Source organism: Neophocaena asiaeorientalis, unplaced genomic scaffold (genome assembly GCF_003031525.2).
Source record: "Neophocaena asiaeorientalis asiaeorientalis breed wild unplaced genomic scaffold, Neophocaena_asiaeorientalis_V1.1 scaffold83, whole genome shotgun sequence".
Taxonomy (NCBI): Eukaryota; Metazoa; Chordata; class Mammalia; order Artiodactyla; family Phocoenidae; genus Neophocaena; species Neophocaena asiaeorientalis.
The window spans coordinates 566935-588844 of NW_020172867.1; the positions used below are offsets into that span (position 1 = coordinate 566935).

Genomic DNA, 21910 nt, shown 5'->3' on the forward strand with positions numbered 1-21910 from the left:
AGCCTCATTCATCTGGGTAGACTGCGACATTTAATTAAGCAATTTATTAAGCTTGTTTTTGTGGGGTTTTTTTTGTAGAGCCCGATTCTAGAGTCCTGGAATCGGATATAGGGTTCACCTCTTGAGTTCATTTATTTTTCCTTAATGCAGTCAAAGCATGAGAGCTAGCCAGAGACAAAATTCAAAACATTCCAGTGGAACTTTTCTTTCCCTTTCAAAATTCAGTCTCTGTGAATAGGTTCTGTGAAGAATGATTATGAGAATATGAAAGAAAAAAAAGAAGCAAGAGAAAAAAGCACACTTAGTGATGCCTAACTTAATTTTCTCTACCCCAGTTTTGTAACATGTCCTTTGTAGCAAGCAGATTCACTAATTTGGCCTGAATTATGCTTTAGTCTCTCATTTTGGGGGGCAGTAAGCAGAGCACAGAAAGATTGAGAGTAAGTATTTAGGTTTGGGGGTGATTTACATGATGATAAGACTACCTCTCAAACTAGACACGTGAAGATGCTCTTGTTTGGAAAGAACAGTTTCTTCCTAAGAAAAGAGAGAGGGCTTGAATGCATTTAGCTCAGATTGACTTTGTCAGCTGGTTATGTTACTATAGTACTATTAATTTATTTATACATTTTAAAATTTATCCTGCTTTAGGATTTGCTCAGTCTTGGGGTATACAGTCTTGGTTCTTCTGAACCGTGCCTGACTGTGCTTTGTCTACCCAAATACTCTTTTCCATAGTGATCCTTGTTTTGGCAACTGTCTCCTTTTTCTCAACTCACTTATCACTGCTGCAAAAGCCCAGCCTATAACCTTACAAGCCTGGAGCTTATAGATTAGCTTCCAAATAGGGACAGTGTAGTAGCCCTCTCTTTGCAAGAGATTTAGGCCACTAAGGGCATTTGAAGCTGGTGCCTTACAGACTCACCAGTGTCCTGCTGGCATGAAGCAGCCCTGATACCGGCCTTTATCTTGTTTGGCTACAAGAAGAGAACCCGAGGGGGCGGGAGGAGGAGGAGCCAGGCGCTTAATCCTGAAGGACCTTTAGGGACAAAAGCATTTACAGTGAGTACAGTCAGCTGATTTCCAGCTTTTCTGTCCTTTTATTTAAGAGAGACAATCACAAGAGAAGGGAGAAAGAGGTGGGCAGTTTTGATGGGTGTGTAGCTGCATTTTTTGCTTCCTAGTTTGGTCGAAGAACACGCTCCTGATTTAAATGTCTTATTCAAATTGAATATATTCTGCTAACATCAGGTTTCGACTGAAAATTTGTGGACTGTCAGGGAGGTAGCAGCACCAGTCCTTGGTTAGTAAGCAAGCCATGGTATGTTTCTTCTGTTTCTGTAGGATGATAGAGTGTGGTGAGAAAAGCCTTAGCACAAATTTTTTTTAAAAAACCTTTAAAATCTTTACTGCTTTTGGATTTTGCACCTTAAATGTTGAATCTTCTTTGGGTTTGTGGAAAGGAAAGGATTTGATCTGTGTTATTTTTAACAGCAGCTGGGTTCAAGGTGGTATTATCTCTAATGCTGGAAACGTGGCCACAGATAAGCATTTGATGGGGGCAGAGGGGTGGGTGGAGAATAGGAGGTCATTGGGTTCCAAAAAGCTGGTTGATCCCTCCTCTCATGCAGCTTTGCAGCCAGAGATATAACTGCATGGGTATCTGTATGTACTTGAATCAGTGCTTCATTTGCATGGTCAGAAGTTGTTGTCTACTGGCTTTTTTTTTTTTTTTCAAATTTCTCTGTGACTAGAAAGGAATCTTATTGCATGGATCCTTGCATAAAAAAAAATAGAAAACTTAGAATTTAGAAGAATATATAGAGTTGTGTTGAATTTCCTACTATTTGTTTGCATTCAAATGGAGTAATTAATTTGATGGGAAAGCAAGCTTGAATAGTCATGATAAGGACAGGAAAAATACACACAAAGATTGTTATTGTAGATCTCTACAATATGAGGCAGTTTTCCTTTAAAGTATAAATTTATCTTGGAAATCAGATGTGCTTTTGTGAAAATCAGAAATACAGGTTGGTTATCCATGGGTGGTACATCTAAATGTGAACTATTGGAATTGAAAATTAAATGTTTATAGTAATTAGTTTCCATGAAAATGGGTAATTAATCAATTGTATGCCACTTCCTGGGCTTGCTATGCTGTTATGACACATACGGTATTCCTTCCCCAGGGACAAAGCTGTATATGAAGGAAAGTAAATAGAAGTTGAAATAAAACTTGAGTAAAGTGTTGCTTTGCTTCACTGTTTCGGGTTATGGAAATTCTCTTGTTTATAGTCTGATCAGCTAAATATGGAAACATCACATGCAGGTTGAAATTTTGTAGATGCAGGTAACTTTTGCCTTGGCAGCTTGAATATAAGGTTTTCTTGCCCTTTACTCATGTGTGATGCACACCAGCTACATTTTTTTTTTTTTTTTTTTTTTGGGAGTGGCCTCTCCCACTGCGGAGCACAGGCTCCGGACGCGCAGGCTCAGAGGCCATGGCTTACGGGCCCAGCCGCTCCGCGGCACGTGGGATCTTCCCAGACCGGGGCACGGACGCGTGTCCCCTGCATCGGCAGGCAGACTCCCAACCACTGCGCCACCAGGGAAGCCCCCAGCTACATTTTTGTTTAATGTTTTTATTTTATTCTATTTGTCCTTTGCATATATAACCACATCTGTCTTATCAGTCTTAAGTGCACACTCCCAGAGGGAAGAATCTCCCATATTTATTCCTCTGGAAAGAATTAGCAACATATAATGTGTAAATAATGATTTACAAAATGTGTTTGCATGGTAATAATTTATTTCTTTCCATTCTTTCCATTGAAGCCGTTTGCCTGCTTTGGTGAAATGGAGGTCCATCATTTAGTATCTACATAGCTCTCAGTATAGGTAGGATGCTTCTAATAGCTTAGAAATCTCTGGATAAATAACCCTAGAGCTTAGAAATCTCTGGATAAATAGCCCTAGGTAATTACAGATTCTCATGGTCAGATGGAATCTTATTGATCATTTAGTCCAATTTTGTCATTTTACAGATGAGAAAACTGAGACCTGCAAATGTGGAGCATCTTGCTCCAAACCACACAAAACTGCACTGTGCCTGCCTGGTGCACGGCCTGATAGTATATATAGAAATGTATGTTGGGATATAAATTACATTGAGCCAATTCTTTGGTATGTTCTTTAGTTTACAGTAAGATATGTATTTCAGAGGAGGCCTTGCCTCGATTTAGGGGTTTCAGAGAAAACGCAATGACCAAGCATTGTTTGTCAGTTGTACAGGACTCTTAGGTAGGGGCTTGGAGCTGAGTGAGTGTGTGGGTGAACGTGAAACAGTTCATTTCACACTGGCCTGGCACTTAGTTTTCTGGTTTGCTTGAGTCTGGTTTCTTAGAAGAGGGAACCACTGTGACACCAGTGACTTCTTCATTACTAGTTCTTTGACCTTGCACTAAAAACCTTTATTAACCTTTGTGTATCAGATTCCTTCTCTGGGACAGTGATTGTAAATAGTGATTCACCACCCCAGAAGGCAGTGAATTGATTAAAATTTTTAAAGTGCTTTTGGAAATCAGAATCAGAGACTGAGACTTGGGTATGGTTTATTAAGAAGTAGTGTGGTAGCTCACTCTTCCTGGAGTTTCATCCCTCCCAGTGAAATTTTGATATCTTCTAATTGGTTTCAAAAAATAGTCAAGTCTAGTATTATTGTTATTTTAAAGATTGTATGCAAGGGTGGTTAAAAATGTGGGGCATGGATTTCTCCCTCTTGCAATCAGGTGTGGAAAGCTGTTGAAGCCTAAAACCATTCTCTAAGGCAGGTACCAAAGTGATAAACTTACCTTATGACATAATATTTTGGTCTTTGCAAATAACTTTGTTTTCAAAAATTCATCTGTAAACCCCCTTATCATTTAATTTAAAAATAAAATGCTCAAGAAATTGGGGGAGAGGCAGTATGCTACAGCATTAGAAGGCTTCTGAAATAATATATCATGAGAATAACTTATTCTTAAGGCTTTTGTCAATTCAACAAGTCTTTTTATTCCCTGTGCTCATTCCTGTGTGGAAGGTTACATATTCCTAGTCAAACTGGGAGCTTTCTTGACTTTTCCCTTCCACGTTTGTAGGTAAAATAATTTTGCTTTTGTTATTAAGTTAATCTCAAGAATATAAAGAAATATAGCTACTTTCTGACAATCACATTTAATTTCATATTTTGATCAACCGCCTTTCATCTTTGGAGGAATGGGGTTATAAACTAACTTGAATGTATAGAACTAGAAAAAGACTTAGAAAAGGAAAAGAAACCCATTGCCTTGAAGAACTTTCTCTTGAAACTAAAAATAATGTCTATTTAATGTGTTCAAAGTACAAGATCCTAAAAGTTGTTATTTTATATCAGACTGGTTACAGAAGAAAGATAAATTACATAGCTAGATCATTAGTAAACTAGTCAACTTTATCTTAAAAAGAAACCGTACACTTCATTGGTCAGAACTTAGCCACATGACCACAGTGAGCTCCGATGGAGATAGGGAATGTAGTTTTAAATTTTTGGCAGGAATATGCACAACTGAAAATCAGGAATTTGTTATTAAGGAATGAGGCGAGAATGGATGTTGGGATAGGCAGTACCACACCGTTTTGTGTTCCTATTGAACCAGTATAGGAAGGACGCTTCCAATAGCTTAGAAGTCGCTGGATAAATGCTGGGTCTTGGGTCTAGTTGGTAGAAACTCAAAACACCTCTTTCTGTTTTTGTTATGAGCTATGGTTTCTTAATTTAGAAACTTGGCTTAATTTAGAAATCTTGCTTCTTCTGTGAAGTACCATTCCTTTATTTGGGAATCTTGTCTGACTTTTGCTTTCTTTTTTCCTTTTGCCTTTCAGCTGTTTTGGAAAGAAGTAAGGCTTAGACTTCTCCATGTTAACCATGAGCGTGACACTTTCCCCTCTGAGGTCACAGGACCTGGATCCCATGGCTACTGATGCTTCACCCATGGCCATCAACTTGACACCCACTGTGGAGCAGGGTGAGGGAGAAGAGGCGATGAAAGACATGGATTCTGACGAGCAGTACGAAAAGCCACCCCCACTGCATACAGGGGCCGACTGGAAGATTGTCCTCCACTTACCTGAAATTGAGACCTGGCTCCGGATGACCTCAGAGAGGGTCCGAGACCTAACCTATTCAGTCCAGCAGGACTCGGACAGCAAGCATGTGGATGTGCATCTAGTTCAACTAAAGGTAAGGAAGGTCTCTGGGCTCAGGTCCATTCCAGACAGAAGTCTGAAGGTGGCTGTAGTGCCTAGAGCCTGAGTTCTGTAATTCTCAAGGAGAAAGCATCCAAGAAGAAAAACAGAATAACAGGTTTGAAACCATTATTTCTGTAGATAATCATGGGTGGAATTCTTTCCTCGTTTTACTTTGTGGGCTAAACATCTAGAATAAAACTGATCTCAGGGGATAATGCGGAGAAGCGAGGAAAAATGGGGGGTGGCATTTTTGTGCAATGTCATAGAAATCAGTAGTAAAGAATAAAAATATTACAAAAGGTTTAACAAAGACTCTCATAGGTAAAAAATCAAACTGAGCAGTGATTGTTTATGTATGTGATTACTAACTTCTGTTGAAGTTGATGCTGCCTTTGTGGCAAACAGTGGGTTCTCGCATGATGGAGAAGGGCGGTGTTCTCCTTTTAGAATGAGTACATTCTAAAAGGTACAATACATCATGTAGAACAAAGGTGCTTTTATAACAGCTCATCTAAAGTTTAGACATTAAAAAATGTGTGTGACTTTTAGAGAGCCGTTAAAAAGCCTGACCGTTGATACTAATGAGACGGAGATGCTAGTAAGGCGTGCTATTAATAGAGATTTTGGCCTAGGAACCCCAAAATACCGTGAATCTTGCCCTGCCATAGCCACTCCTCTCTTCCGGGTCCCCGAGGGAAATACATGCTCAGGTCAATGGTGGGCAAAGCAGGGCAGATTTATAACCAATTAGGACATTGGCCCCAAACCCCAATGTTAATTTCTAGTCAGTTAGATGAGATACTAAGGAGAATTCCTCTACCTCAGCTGGTTCATTTTAAATGATCTGAAACCAAAGACCAGACAGATTCTTGCATCTTAATACTTAAATGACATAAGATGCAGCTATCAGCGTGAGAGGAAAGGACAATTAAGAGAGCGTTATGTGCCCCAAAGCCTAGAGCAGAGCTGGCTTAGCCTTCCCAGGCTGGTTCAGCAGATCCTGGGCCCAGCTGCCCCATGAGAGAGAGTGCCCAAGAAAGGGAAGGAGGGGGTTGAAGAGAGAGAGAAAAAACAAAAGGGCCAGAATGCCAAGGTGGCTGGGCTTCTCCCAGGTTAAGCAGGCCTGGGTGGCCTTCTTTCTTCGGGTTCTTGGGAAGGAGCAAGCATGAAAGGTACCAGAGGTGGCTAGGAGCCCGCTTTAACGGACGGAGCTTTAACGGAATGCCAGCCCGACTGGTTTCCCCACCGTGGCAGCAGGGAGCGGCGTCTCTCAGTTCCTGCAGCACAGTCCCTTTAATCAGAGGAGCAGCTCCCCAGCTCCTCCGGGTTGCAGTGAGATGGGAGTCAGGGGGCTCCGCAGCACCCCACCCCCTCCTCCATTCCCTCTAATGTTGCACTTACTTATGTGGCTCCCTAAAAGAAATACAGGATTGGGTTTGCAAGGAAAGATGACTGTTGCTCTCTAAAATCTTTCAGATCTACACAGAAAAGGTGATAAATGATAAAGGAGAATGGGGGGAATGGAAATATCTTTAGAAGATTCCACTAAAAATGCTAAGGGCACCTGAAAACAGGGTGTCAACTAACTTCATTTAATTGCATCAATATAGTACTTAAGTGAAAACTTAAATTTTAATTCCAAATAGGAATGTAAAAGTTTTTGTACAGTCAACCAGGATTATGTTTAGTGTTGAGAAATCCCCTGTGGGGCAATTTGCTTCTTTTTCTCATTGGAACTGCCTGTCACCTTCTCACCTCACTCAAAAGGCATCTTACTGCCTCCGTTCAGCTCTGTCCCACAGTGTGGTCTGTCTCCCCTGCTGAGAAAGGAGCCCCAGGAGGGCAGGAAGTCAGCACAGTAGTCACATAGTAGTTCATCAATAGCAGCTAAAGGGAAGAAGTGAAATTGTCTTATGTTAATTTAATTCTAGGATTTCTATCATTCCTTTTTTGATGCTTATTTCATCAAGTGACTTAACCAACGTTCTCTGAATGTTCTAGAATATTCTATAATAATAGAGCCCTTCCACATTGAGGCCAAAGTCGACAAACTCTGGTCAGTGAGCTATGGCCTTGTTAACACAAGGGCTTAGTTTTGGTCTCCTAATCTGCTTATTTAAGTTTTCCCTTTATTTGCATAACATTTTTAAATTTAACCAAATAAGCACTTTGATACATTAAAAAAAAAAGATTTTAAATACGTGTCAGTTCTTCAGATTTCCACACTGATCCACAAGAATAAAGGGGAACTGGGTTACAGAATTTTATATGTGGAATCAAAACAACAGCAAAACAACCTTGTAGAAGCAGCTCTTAAGTTAGGTGTATGGCAAAGCAGAGGGGCAGGCCCAGCCGGGGAAAGGCTAGCTATCTCCTATGGGGCATCCCTGCTTGGCTCCATGCCTTGGTGAATTATTCAGTTTATTAATTTACTATGAAAAATAACCATCGCAGGGATGGGAATGCCATGGCTTTAAGGACCATCTAGGCGCACATAATTTCTAAATTTATATATCCATCCCAGTGTTCTCCCAGGAGCCCCAACTGCCTAAGAGACATCTTGTATCTCTAGTGAGCATCTCAAACTGATATGCCCATTGAAAAGCCCTGAATGCCTCCCCGACCCCGTCTTCCCAATTTTGGTAAAAGGCACCACTTTTTTGCCAAGCCAAAGTGTGATTCCATGCCCCACATATATGTCTATTAACAAGTCCTGGGGATCCATCTCCACAATATGCCCTAAATCCATTCACTTCTCCCCTATGCTACTGCTGCCACCCTAGTCAAGCCACATCACTGCTTGCCTGGGCTACTTTTAGAGCTTCTTCTACTACCCTGCAGTTTATTCTCTACACAGCAGCCAGTGGGATCTTTTAAAAATGTAAATCCAGTCATGTAACTCCCTTGCTTCCTGTTGGCTTACAATAAAACCCAAACCTCTTCCTGTGGTTCTGCCCCTGCCTGCTTCTCCTGCCGTGTCTCCTGTTACTTTCCCCTTGTTTATAAAGCTACAAGCGGATTGAAAGTTCAAAAGAAATGTTAGTCTAGTTCTTGCCCCACAGCTTTTCCTGTTTCCTCTGCCTAGCTCTAGCTTTGCCTTGCAGATTCTGGATCCTCATCAAGCCGTCGGCCAGCGGCACAGCCAAGTTCTAATATCTGGAGGCACAAACCTGGGAGAAGGTTGAGCAGGGGTTGGGAGCGAGGAGGAGCCTGTGCTCTGCTCCATGAAAGGCAAGCACAAAAAAGGAGCTACCCTCACCTAACTCGTCTACACGCCTCAGACTCCCTTTCACATTGCTTGTTCTAAATCTTGTCATTACAGTTTTCTCTGCCATCCTGTTGATGTATAACTTAAAAAAAATTAGTTGAGAAATGCTTTGGGAAAATGCTCAGGGTGGGCTCCCCCTCTGGTTTTATATTTAATGTCACTTTCTCAAAGAAGCTATTCCTAACCCCTATGCTTAAAACACCCATCACCTAGTCCATTATTCAGCTCAGTTAATGGCAAAAATTCTTCAATGCTATTACCATATTTGAAAAAAGGTCTGTCAGTTACTCAAAAGTTAAACATATATATTCCATAAGCTCAGAAATTCCATTCCTAGGTATTTACCCAAGAAAAAGGAAGCATATGTTCATAGAGACTTGTTTAAGAATTTTCATATCAGCTTTATAAATAATAGCAAAAAACTGTCTGAAGCTCAGGTATCCATCAAGAGGAAAATAAATAAGAAAGTTGTGTTATATTTGTACAGATGGATTGCTATTTAGTAATAAAACAGCACGAACTGCAGATATCTGCAACAACATGGGTGAAACTCAAAACAAAAAGTATGCAAAAGAGTACATACATCCTGTATCATTCCATTTATGTCAGGTTCTAGAACAGGGAAAACTAATCTGAGGTTAAAAAGAACCAGAACAGTGTGATGAGAGCAAGGAAAAGCAACATAAAAGAATTTGGGGGAGGTGACAGAAATATTTTATGCCTTGATAGATTTTTTTTTTTAATTTTTATTTATTTTTTATATAGCAGGTTCTTATTTATTATCTATTTTATACATATTAGTGTATATATGTCAACCCCAATCTCCCAGTTCTTCCCCCCATCCCCCGCTTTCCCCCCTTGGTGTCCATACGTTTGTTCTCTACATCTGTGTCTTTGTTTCTGCCTTGCAAACTGAAATGGTTCTTATGGTTCTTATCACTAGCTTTAATTTCCTTATTTATTTGTATTAGCTCCAAGGACCTCAAATGTCTGATTCTCCACTGTATCCCTGTTGCCTAGGGCAAGGGCTTGGCATTTGATGGAAACCAGTTCATATCTGTGGTTGGATAGATGAGTCCGAATCTGTATGGTCAGTGCCTTCTCTCCCCATAGGCAGGCTTGCACTGGAATTCACAGGAGGAAGCCTTCGTGGTGAGGATTGAATTAGGACAATGGTGTCGGATGAATCAGGCCCAAGTGCATTTGGGACATTACTCTCCCGTCAGGGAGAGTCTGTGAGTGATTCAGAATCTTGGACATCTTGTCTGGGGAGTCTGCCTGGGAGAGTCTATTCTGCCTAGGTAGCTGTGCTGGTCTTCCTCCCATCCCACTTTCTGTTTGACTCCTTCTTTGGCAAGGATTTTGGTCCATGAGCTAGAGGGCCTGGAACTGCTCTTTTTCTTTAAAGGTAACTTTGCTTATCTTCTGGTCATTGTGTTGATCTTAAAGTTTGTTTATCAGAGACTATTCTTACCAACCTTATTTCAAAGTTCTTCGGGGAAGTTTTATTGTAACCCCCAGGGTGAACTACAAACCACTATTATAAAGTTCCCAAAATTGGGGTGGGGGTTGGTGATTGTTCTAGAAAGTGAATAAATAAAAACATCTCAGTTTAAGATTAAAATATGGAAACAATACGATATATTACACTGTGTAGTTTTTTCCATTATTTTTTAAATAGAAAATGTAATCCACATATTTTGCTTCTTAGCTTCCAGATATTCTTTAGGAGCAAGTATGAGAAGACAGCTGAACCATTTTTAGAAACTTTCCTTCTCCTCCCCCTTGCCCTTTGGATTCAGAGGCTGTGCTGTGCAGGAAAACCAGACCAAGAACCTAAAAGGGTTTGACTTTAACTGCAACTTCTGGTCTGGATGAATGTATCTGGGTGCTAAATAGGCAAATTAGATACCCATGCTTCCTGATTAACAGTCTTCTTAGAGAGAACATTATTTGTATTCCTGGAAACATGATAGCAGGAAAGAGGCAAGGCTTAGACTAAAAGATGTGGCTGGATGCCAGATAGAAATCTTGAAGTGACTTTGCTGGAATCAGCTCCCCAAATAACCCCCTTGAGATAAATTTCACTCTCCAGGTGAAATTTGTGTCTGTATCTTCGATTTGCGCCTGATTCTCAAAGATAGAACGTTGAACGGAGACTCTGTTTACAAGACGTTCTGACTGGGCTGTACCCAGACTGAGATGTGCCTAACATCTGGAGTTAAATCCAGATACCCAGTGACTCACATGGGGTCTGAAGGGCTTCCTGGGGAAAAGGCTTGAATCCTCTCTACAGTTGGGGTTGTCACATCAGATATGCCTGAAGGACTGAGGACTATGGAAGTCCTGGGATGATGGAGCTCTTGAAAGAGGGTTCACCTTCATCCTGGGGCAAGGAGACTGCCACAGAGCAGAGGGGAAGGGAGTAGTGGTGTGTGATAAAGAGTGTTCCCAGTTCTGGAACCCATCCTGAGCAGCCACCTGGGCAGTGTGGGTACCCAGTGAAGGGAAAGGGCTGTGGGTGTAATGCGGGGGACCTGTCTCAGCTGACTCTCTGCCTGGACTTCTCCCTTGTTCCATAGGTGTAGGAGGGAAAGAATTCTCTGTCTCCCACTGCTGGAGCATAACAAGCTCTGCCTGCTGTGGCAGAGGAGGTACCAAAGTGGCAACTGTAGAGTCCAGGGTCTGGCTGGCTGTGACAGTAAGCGAGAGCTGGGGTTGATCCTTGGGTACATCCAAAACTTACCCTAGGAGTTTCAGAAATTCTTGGTAATGGGGACTCTGAGTGGAACTAAACTTCTGACATCAACAGTTTGGGGCTTGGAGGATCTGATCTTAATGTTAATAAACTGTGTGTTAAAGCCTGAAACGTTCAATTTATAACATCTTTGAGTAGTTTTCAATTTGTAACGTATCTTAGGTTAAATAAGTACCAGTTTAAGATCAAATACCATTGTTTCTGGGAAAGAGTAAATATTTTCCTCTTTGCTCTTTAGATGGCTGTTTTTCAAGAAGTAGCTCTCAGTGGTTAGTGGTTAGTTGTGAAATCAATATGATGAACTAAAGAGCTAAAACAGTGAAATAGAATTACCTGAAGTAACGATAAATACTATTTTGTGAAACTTGGTTTTAGTTTTATATATATATATGATTCGTCATGATGTAAAATTTATGTCTTTCTCTTCTGAGTCAAGCCAGAACATTTTGATAGTTACTGCTTTAGACCGCTCTCAACTTTCCTCAATATCTTTGATATGTATTTTAATTTTGGAACGTCCTATGCAAGTAAGTGTAACTTGGTCCAGTTTTTGCAATGTGATTATTTTGTATTTATATGGGATCACATGACAACCCCCCACAGTATATTCCAAATCCCAGAAAACTGGAAAATGAAGCCGATTTCTCTGTTGGTGGGTATGAGGATGGTAAATTTTTTTATTTTCCCAAAGCCCAGATTTGTGGCTGGAATCTCTTTTTTGGCTGATGTGTCTTCCTCAGGGTGTATCTTCTCAGGGAATCTGAATACTAGTTGTTAAGTGTCCTGGGAGTATGGGTCAGTACGGTGAGTAACAGTGGAAAAGTTTTTCCTATTATTAATGTCTAGGCTGTGTAAGAATATTTGGTATCATGGACCAATAAAAATGGATGAAATAAAAAGAATCTTTAATGTTTGGAAGGCTAATTTTAGATATGTAAGAGACACAATTATGTGAAAAAAATCGATCTTAATTATTGAGTAATAATCTCTCCACCCCTCCCCCTCCCCCCACACACACTCCAAGTGCTAAATAAATACTTTTTGATTGTTGAATGATTAATATATTTTCATTATGATTTTGGGAGATGATCTAAAAATCTCAGATCAGGCACATGTTTAAAAATATTTACGTGTGAATACTCTTGGTTAAGACTTGGGAAGGGTGACATGGAAAAAATAACTTTGGTAGTTTATGACACATATTATGGAAGATCTTTGGGTATGCATGAACCTTAGCCACATGTGCTAATGTATTTAGAGCTCAGGATGGGAGCATTAATTTACAAGGTGGCCCAACTAGTCTACTAGGTTGTCCAGCTGTGTAATTTTTAAATAGCAATAATAGCATGGAAAATGAGGATTATCATAGACATCACAATTTGAAGGAAACCATGAACACAGGGTATAGAGAAAAAAAATAATATTATTAAAGAATTTGAAAATGAGTTCAATGAGAAAAGTCTGAAGAAAACAGCATTTTGATTAGAGAATTAGATGCTTTTAGACACAGCATCCAATTTGAGTTATTACTACTTTAGTTGTTATGAGGAATCCTGTTTTATTCTATTCCATGACTATGTATCTCTGATGATACATTTGTGTGACTTTGAAATCAGGACAGAAGAAAATAATCAGCATAAAATACATTTCCTCTGATTATTTTGTTGATCGAATACAACCCGATAAACTTAGACTTGTGAATAATTAGCAGATCTTCCTCAGGGAAAGTTAGTCCACACTTATGCTGGAAATCTGAGAGCATGCATATTTCTATGTCTGCCACAAGACCATAAATAAGAATAAGTATTTCATAACTGTTTCATGCGGTTACCCTAAAGTTCAATACATTTTTTTTAACATCTTTATTGGAGTATAATTGCTTTACATTGTTGTGTTAGTTTCTGCTGTATAACAAAGTGAATCAACTATATGTATACATCTATCCCCCTCCCTCTTAAGTCTCCCTCCCACACTCCCTATCCCACCCCTCTAGGTGTTCACAAAGTACCGAGCTGATCTCCCTGTGCTATGTGGCTCCTTCCCACTAGCTATCTATTTTACATTTGGTAGTTTATATATGTCCATGCCACTCTTTCACTTCGTCCCAGCTTACCTTTCCCCTCGTTGTCCTTTGTCCCCACTTTGTCCTCAGGTCCCTTCTCTACGTCTGCGTCTTTATTCCTGTCCTGCCCCTAGGTTCTTCAGACCATTTGTTTTTTTTTTTTTAGATTCCATATATATGTGTTAGCATACGGTATTTGTTTTTCTCTTTCTGACTTGCTTCACTCTGTATGACAGACTCTAGGTCCATCCACCTCACTACAAATAACTCAATTTCTTTTCTTTTTATGACAGAGTAATATTCTATTGTATATATGTGCCACATCTTCTTTATCCATTCATCTGTCGATGGACACTTAGGTTGCTTCCATGTCCTGGCTATTGTAAATAGGGCTGCAGTGAACATTGTGGTACATAACTCTTTTTGAGTTATGGTTTTCTCAGGGTATATGCCCAGTAGTGGGATTGCTGGGTCATATGCTAATTCTATTTGTAGTTTCTTAAGGAACCTCCATACTGTTCTCCATAGTGGCTGTATCAATTTGCAATCCCACCAACAGTGCAAGAGGGTTCCCTTTTCTACACAACCTCTCCAGCATTTGTTGTTTGTAGATATTTTGATGATGGCCATTCTGACTGGTGTGAGGTGATACCTCATTGTAGTGTTGATTTGCATTTCTCTAATAATTAGTGATGTTGAGAATCCTTTCATGTGTTTGATGGCAATCTGTATATCTTCTTCAGATAAATGTCTATTTAGGTCTTCTGGCCATTTTTGAATTGGGTTGTATGTTTTTTGGATACTGAGCTGCATTAGCTGCTTGTATACTTTGGAGATTAATCCTGTCAGTTGCTTCGTTTGCAAATATTTTCTCCCATTCTGAGGATTGTCTTTTCATCTTGTTTATGGTTTCCTTTGCTGTGCAAAAGCTTTTAAATTTCATTAGGTCCCATTTGTTTATTTTTGTCTTTATTTCTATTTCTCTAGGAGGTGGGTCAAAGAGGATCTTGCTGTGATTTATGTCAAAGAGTCTTCTACCTATGTTTTCCTCTAAGAGTTTTATACTGTCTGGCCTTATATTTAGGTCCTTAATCCATTTTGAGTTTATTTTTGTGCATGGTGTTAGGGAGTGTTCTTATTTCATTCTTTTATATGTAGCTGTCCAGTTTTCCCAGCACCACTTATTGAAGAGGCTGTCTTTTTTCCATTGTATATTCTTGCCTCCTTTATCAAAGATAAGGTGACCATATGTGCATGAGTTTATCTCTGGGCTTTCTATCCTGTTCCATTGATTTATATTTCTGGTTTTGTGCCAGTACCATACTGTCTTGATTACCGTGGCTTTGTAGTATAGTCTGAAGTCAGGGAGCCTGATTCTTCCAGCTCCATCTTTCTTTCTCAAGATTGCTTTGGCTGTTTGGGGTCTTTTGGGTTTCCATGCAAATTGTGAAATTTTTTGTTCTAGTTCTGTGAAAAATGCCATCGGCAGTTTGATAGGGATTGCATTGAATCTGTAGATTGCTTTGGGTAGTATAGTCATTTTCACAATGTTGATTCTTTCAATCCAAGAACATGGTATATCTCTCCATCTGTTTGTATCGTCTTTTATTTCTTTTATCAATGTCTTATAGTTTTCTACATACAGGTCTTTTGTCTCCTTAGGTGGATTTATTCCTAGGTATTTTATTCTTTTTGTTGCAGTGGTAAATGGCAGTGTTTCCTTAATTTCTCTTTCAAATTTTTCATCATTAGTGTATAGGAATGCAAGAGATTTCTGTGCATTGATGTTGTATCCTGCTACTTTACTAAATTCATTGAATACCTCTATTAGTTTTCTGGTAGCATCTTTAGGATTCTCTATGTATAGTATCAAGTTATCTGTAAACATGACAGTTTTACTTCTTCTTTTCTGACTTGGATTCCTTTTTTTCTTTTTCTTCTCTGATTGCTGTGGCTAAAAATTCCAAAACTATGTTGAATAATATTGGTGACAGTGGGCAACTTTGTCTTTTTCCTGATCTTAGTGGAAATAGTTCCAGTTTTTCACCATTGAGGACGATGTTGGCTGTGGGTTTGTCATATATGGCCTTTATTATGTTGAGGTAAGTTTCCTCTATGCCTGCTTTCTGGAGAGTTTTTATCATTAGTGGGTGTTGAATTTTGTCAAAAGCTTTTTCTGCATCTATTAAGATGATCATATGGTTTTTATCCTTCAATTTGTTAATATGGTGTATCACTCTGATTGATTTGCATATATTGAAGAATCCTTGAATTCCTGCGATAAATCCCACTTGATCATGGTGTATGATCCTTTTAATGTGCTGTTGGATTGTTTGCTAGTATTTTGTTGAGGATTTTTGCATCTATGTTCATCAGTGATATTGGCCTGTAGTTTTCTTTCTTTGTTACATCCTTGTCTGCTTTTTGTATCAGGGTGATGGTGGCCCTGTAGAATGAGTTAGGGAGTGTTCCTCCCTCTGCTATATTTTGGAAGAGTTTGAGAAGGATAGGTGTTAGCTCTTCTCTAAATGTTTGATAGCATTGGCCTGTGAAACCATCTGCTCCTGGGCTTTAGTTTGTTGAAAGACTTAATCACAGTTTCAATTTCAGTGCTTGTGATAGGTCTGTTCATATTTTCTGTTTCTTCCTGGTTCAGTCTCAGAAGGTTGTGCTTTTCTGAGAATTTGTCCATTCCAAGTTGTCCATTTTATTGGCATATAGTTGCTTGTAGTAATCTCTCATGATCCTTGTATTTCTGCAGTGTCCGTTGTTACTTCTCCTTTTTCATTTCTAATTCTGTTGATTCGAGTCTTCTCCCTTTTTTTCTTGATGAGTCTGGCTAATGGTTTATCTATTTTGTTTATCTTCTTAAAGAACCAGCTTTTAGTTTTATTGATCTTTGCTATCGTTTCCTTCATTTCTTTTTCATTTATTTCTGATATGATCTTTATGTTTTCTTTCCTTCTGCTAACTTTGGGGTTTTTTTGTTTTTCTTTCTGTAATTGCTTTAGGTGTAAGGTTAAGTTGTTTATTTGAGATTTTTCTTGTTTCTTGAGTAGGACTGTATTGTTATAAACGTCCCTCTTAGAACTTCTTTTGCTGCATCCCATAGGTTTTGGGCCGTTATGTTTTCATTTTCATTTGTTTCTAGGTATTTTTCGAATTACTCTTTGATTTCTTCAGTGATCTCTTGGTTATTAAGTAGCGTATTGTTTAGCCTCCATGTGTTTGTATTTTTTTACAGTGTTTTTCCTGTAATTGATATCTAGTCTATAGCATTGTGGTCGAAAAGATACTTGATACGATTTCAATTTTCTTAAATTTACCAAGGCTTGATTTGTGACCCAGGATATGATGTATCCTTGAGGATTTTCCATGAGCACTTGAGAAGAAAGTGTATTCTGTTGTTTTTGGATGGAATGTCCTATAAATTCAATTAAGTCCATCTTGTTTAATGTATCATTTAAAGCTTGTGTTTCCTTATTTATTTTCATTTTGGTTGATTTGTCCATTGGTGAAAGTGGGTGTTAAAGTCCCCTACTATTCTTGTGTTACTGTTGACTTCCCCGTGTATATTAGCATGTGCCTTATGTATTGAGGTGCTCGTATGTTGGGTGCATAAATATTTACAATTGTTATATCTTCTTCTTGGATCGATCCCTTGATCATTATGTAGTGTCCTTCTTTGTCTCTTCTGATAGTCTTTATTTTAAACTCTATTTTGTCTGATATGAGAATTGCTACTCCAGCTTTCTTTTGCTTTCCTTTTACATGGAATATCTTTTTCCATCCCCTCACTTTCAATCTGCATGTGTCCCTAGGTCTGAAGTGGGTCTCTTTTAGAGGGCACATATATGGGTCTTGTTTTTGTATCCAGTCAGCCAGTCTATGTCTTTGTTTAGAGCATTTAATCCATTTACATTTAAGGTAATTATCAATATGTGTGTTCCCATTACCATTTCCTTAATTGTTTTGGGTTTGTTATTGGAGGTCTTTTCCTTCTCTTGTGCTTCCTGCCTAGAGAAGTTCCTTTAGCATTTTTTGTAAAGCTGGTTTGGTGGTGCTGAATTCTCTTAGCTTTTGCTTGTCTGTAAAGGTTTTAATTTCTCCATCAAATCTGAATGAGATCCTTGCTGGGTAGAGTAATCTTGGTTGTAGTTTCTTCCATTTCATCACTTTAAATATGTCCTGCCACTCCCTTCTGGTTTTCAGAGTTTCTGCTGAAATATCAGCTGTTAACCTCATGGGGATTCCCTTGTATGTTATTTTTCCCTTGCTGCTTTTAATATTTTTTCTTTGTATTTAATTTTTGATACTTTTATTGATATGTGTCTTGGTGTGTTTGTCTTTGGATTTATTCTGTATGGTACTCTCTGTGCTTCCTGGGCTTGATTGAATATTTCCTTTGCCATATTAGGGAAGTTTTCAACTATAATGTCTTCAAATATTTTCCAAGTCCCTTTCTTTTTCTCTTCTTCTTCTGGGACCCCTATAATTTGAATGTTGGTGCATTTAATGTTGTCCCAGAGGTCTCTGTGATTGTCCTCAATTCTCTTCCTTATTTTTTCTTTATTCTGTTCTGCAATAGTTATTTCCTCTGTTTTATCTTCCAGGTCACTTCTCCATTCTTCTGCCTTAGTTAATCTGCTATTGATTTCTTCTAGAGAATTTTTAATTTCATTTATTGTGTTGTTCATCCTTGTTTGTTTGCTGTTTAGTTCTTCTAGGTCCTTGTTAAATGTTTTTTGTATTGTTTCTATTCTATTTCCAAGATTTTGGATCATCTTTACTATCATTACTCTGAATTAGTTTTCAGGTAGACTGCCTATTTTCTCTTCATTTGTTTGGTCTGGTGGGTTTTTACCTTGCTCCTTCATTTGCTGTGTATTTCTGTGTCTTCTCATTTTGCTTAACTTACTGTGTTTGGGGTCTCCTTTTTGCCGGCTGTAGGTTCATAGTTCCTGTTGTTTTCTGTGTCTGTCCCCAGTGGGTAAGGTTGGTTCATTGGGTTGTTTAGGCTTCCTGGTGGAGGGGACTGGTGCCTGTGTTCTGGTTGATGAGGCTGGATTTTGTGTTTCTGGTGGGCAGGACTGCATCCGGTGGTGTGTTTTGTGGTGTCTGTGAACTTTTTATGATTTTAGGCAGCCTCTCTTCTAATGGGTGGGGTTGTGTTCCTGTCTTGCTAGTTATTTGGTATGGGGTATCTATCCCTGGAGTGCTGGTCGTTGAGTGGAGGTGGGTCTTAGTGTTGAGACGGAGGTCTCTGGGAGAACTCTTGCCGATTGATATTACGTGGGGCCGGGAGGTCTCTGGTGGTCCAGCGTCCTGAACTTGGCTCTCCCACCTCAGAGGCTCAGGCCTGACACCCGGCCAGAGCACCAAGCCTCTGTCAGACACACGGCTGTGACAAGTTTCATGAGCCATTAGAAGGGATTTTCCATCCTCTGCAATATCTTGCTAGTACTCCACTTGGTGCTCTGTGGCATAATCAGGAGAAAACTCTGAGTTCCTGGCTTCTCCCTGGGGAGGGAAAGAAAAGACTGAAGTATTCATGCAACTTTCAGACTTTTGGCGGAGGTACGCAAAGGGCTCAATACATGTTTTAAAATGCAATTCCATAAATGTGTTGCAGGTTTCCAGAAGAAATGTATTGAAGCTTAAAGCACAAGGCTTAATAAAGAGTATGTATTTATTTAATAGAATTTTATGGTCTCTGCTTTAATTTTATAAATCAAATGTGGTAATTTTTATTTATCATCAAACTTAGGTTCTATTGTTTGTTTTATTTTGATTTTTATAGATTTATTAGTCAAAGATTGTAAAAAAAAATCTTATTCCAAGCTGAATCTATTTAAGATGAGTATGTTTTCCTTATATCATAACCCCAGCTAGACATTACAGCACAAATTCTAGACTCATAACTATTCTCATTCACAACTAACTTAAAACCAGTGATCCAAAGCCTAGCACACATCTCCTGTCTCAGCTGTAAAGCCTTCCTGGATGCTCTCAGCCCTCCCTGCTCTCTTGCTCCATGATTTAGCACCAGTGTTTGCTATCTTGCATTCTTATTTGCTTTTTCATATGTTGTTCTCTAATATTCTCAAACAAGTTTAAAAGCTTTTGCCCCCTTTTTATTTTATTAAAAAATTTTTTTTTACAGTAGGTCCTTGTTGGTTATCTGTTTTAAATATAGCAGTGTATACATGTCAATCCCAAACTCCCAATCTACCCCCCCCCCCGCAAAAAAAAAGCTTTTTAAGGGAAAGTTCTCCCACTTTTTTGTATAAAAATGCAAACATTTTTGGTCAGCTGATTGACTGAATCCTCATATTATCATTTTAAACTTTCCCTACTGCTCTGCGTGGCATTAGCATGCCAGGGAAAAACACAGCTTCCTGAGGATATTTCAGTGAAATAGTAAAATGTATTTATAAGCATTTTAAAATTCGTACAATTGTTCACAGTAGTTTTGGGGTTAGGTCTTGGCCAGAAACAAGCACAATTTTGTTGGAATTAACTCAGAGCAAACTTTGACATTTTCCTTAATAAGAATGAGGTGATGAGAAACCTTAATCAAATCCCCTTGAAAGACAAGATATTCTGGTTAATAAAACCCAAAGTTTGGGCCAAATTAAATTTGTTAAGTCCTACTCAAGTCCTTTACCAGTTCAGTTCTTCTAAATCTCCAGTGTAACACGTATTCATGTTTGAAAGGAAGTGGAATTATGAACCAATTTCATCTTTGACTACTTGGCAGTTTAATGTTCCTTTACACCCATTCTGTGTCCAGGTGAAAGCTGGTATGGAAATGTGCTCGCTCGTGACATTCTCTCTAACAGTTCCTAGTGGGAATCTTGGTTTCAAAGGTTAAAATAGGTACAATGACATATTTAAATCCATCAGAAATCTACCCATGCACACTGCTTTTTCTGTAGCAAGGAGAGCAGAGGGGGAAGAACTAGAATCGAAATGCAGACATCTTGATTAATGATGCCCAGGACCAAAGGTCCTCTTGCAAGGGAGGAAAAACATCTGTAAATCAGGTGAAGCTGAGTGGTTTTGTTTGTAGTTGGATAACAGTATCTCAGTGGCAGCTTCTGTTTGTTCTTGGCTGCCTGGAGTAGGACCAAAATCCAGTGTTCAAGTTCTGTCTCTAACCTTATGATATGGCAACACCTCTCTTTTCTGGGTCTCATCTTCTTCATTTATAAAATGAGGGAACCATAGGGCTCCTTCCAGCCATAACATTTTGCAAGGATAACTAAGTATACCCTAAGCAAACTGTAAATTCTGCCAAGTTTGTGGCTTTGATCCTCAGTCTCCTCCTTCTGCATCTGGATAAGAAAACTTCCTTCCTCTTAAATTTCCTCTAATCCTTTTCTCTGCTAGTAATAATATTAACCAGCTACCTAGCATTTATGCTTTGCTTTCCTCAAAGTGATTTGTATGTATTTTCTCAGTTAATCCTTACAATAATACTTGGACTTCTGGTGAGGGATGTGAGGTACAGAGAGGTTAATTGACTTGCCTAAGGTCACACAGCTAGAAAGTGGTAGAGCTAGGAATAAAAACTAGGTCTTTCCAATTCTAAAGTCTGTGTTAACCTTTTTTAGATTAGTAATTTCTTTGAGAATGTGCTGAAAACTATAAATCATCTTCACAAGGCATTGCACACACATGCCCATAATATTTTGCATACTATTTCAAGACACCTTTGAAACCCATTCATTGGGACTCCAAGTTAATTCCTGTAGTATACTATATAATGCTGCTTTTTCAGTTCACTTTTTCCTAATTTCAAAATGGGAAGATTCTGAAAGAGAAAGAGATATATTGAAAATGCATACTTGATTCAACAGTCTTATGTTTAGTGGAAAAGAGTCACCTGGATTCTCCTTTGCATTAGGTTTTTGTTTTTTTTTTAAACATACATGAACATCAGGAGCTTTGAGGGAGCTGCCCAGTCCCAGGTATATGGTAAGATTGCAGGAGAGATCTTCACCTTGAAAAATCAACTTCCCAGTATATTCTTTAATGCCTGAATTCCCTCTGTCCTCCACGAAGGCTTCCTTTCCATAATTGGAGATAAAGCATTAAAAATAAATGTCATTGGGATAAATAATGTTTGGGCTTACATTCACATCAAGAATACCTACCAGAGGCTTTCTTAGAAATGTTTTTTGATGGAGGAGAGGGCTCTGGGCCCGTGAACGGTAGATGGAAGGAAAAGGCTTCCGAAAGAGGCCCTGTTGAAAACTGCCAGTTTTTACCTCAAGTCATATGAATTCAAGCAGAAGAAACTAGATTCTAAACATATTGGTCATAACTACTAAAATGGTTGAAGGTATTCTTAAAGCTGGGTTGAAGCTGTCTTCTAGAGTATATAGGGCATATTGGAATGTCTCAGTCCTTTTTTTTTGGTGGTGGCTCCTTTAGTTTAAGCAGCCTCAAAGATTTCAGAAGCACATAGGGAGTAATGAACGCTTGATGCCCCACTGGTATAAACCAGCTTATAATGTTGGAATGGGAGTTCTTCAAATCAGTGACAGTC

At 39.0% G+C, this 21910-nt stretch overlaps 1 protein-coding gene across 1 annotated transcript in view; it reads left to right on the forward strand.

The window, feature by feature from the left end:
- Positions 1 to 21910, forward strand: part of AKAP6 (A-kinase anchoring protein 6) — a 569716-nt gene that overhangs the window by 205561 nt on the left and 342245 nt on the right. Inside the window, exon 6 of the mRNA XM_024742005.1 lies at positions 4903 to 5260. Coding sequence (XP_024597773.1) covers positions 4937 to 5260 — 324 coding nt within the window. The 5' untranslated portion in view covers positions 4903 to 4936. The remainder of the gene's footprint in view (positions 1 to 4902; positions 5261 to 21910) is intronic.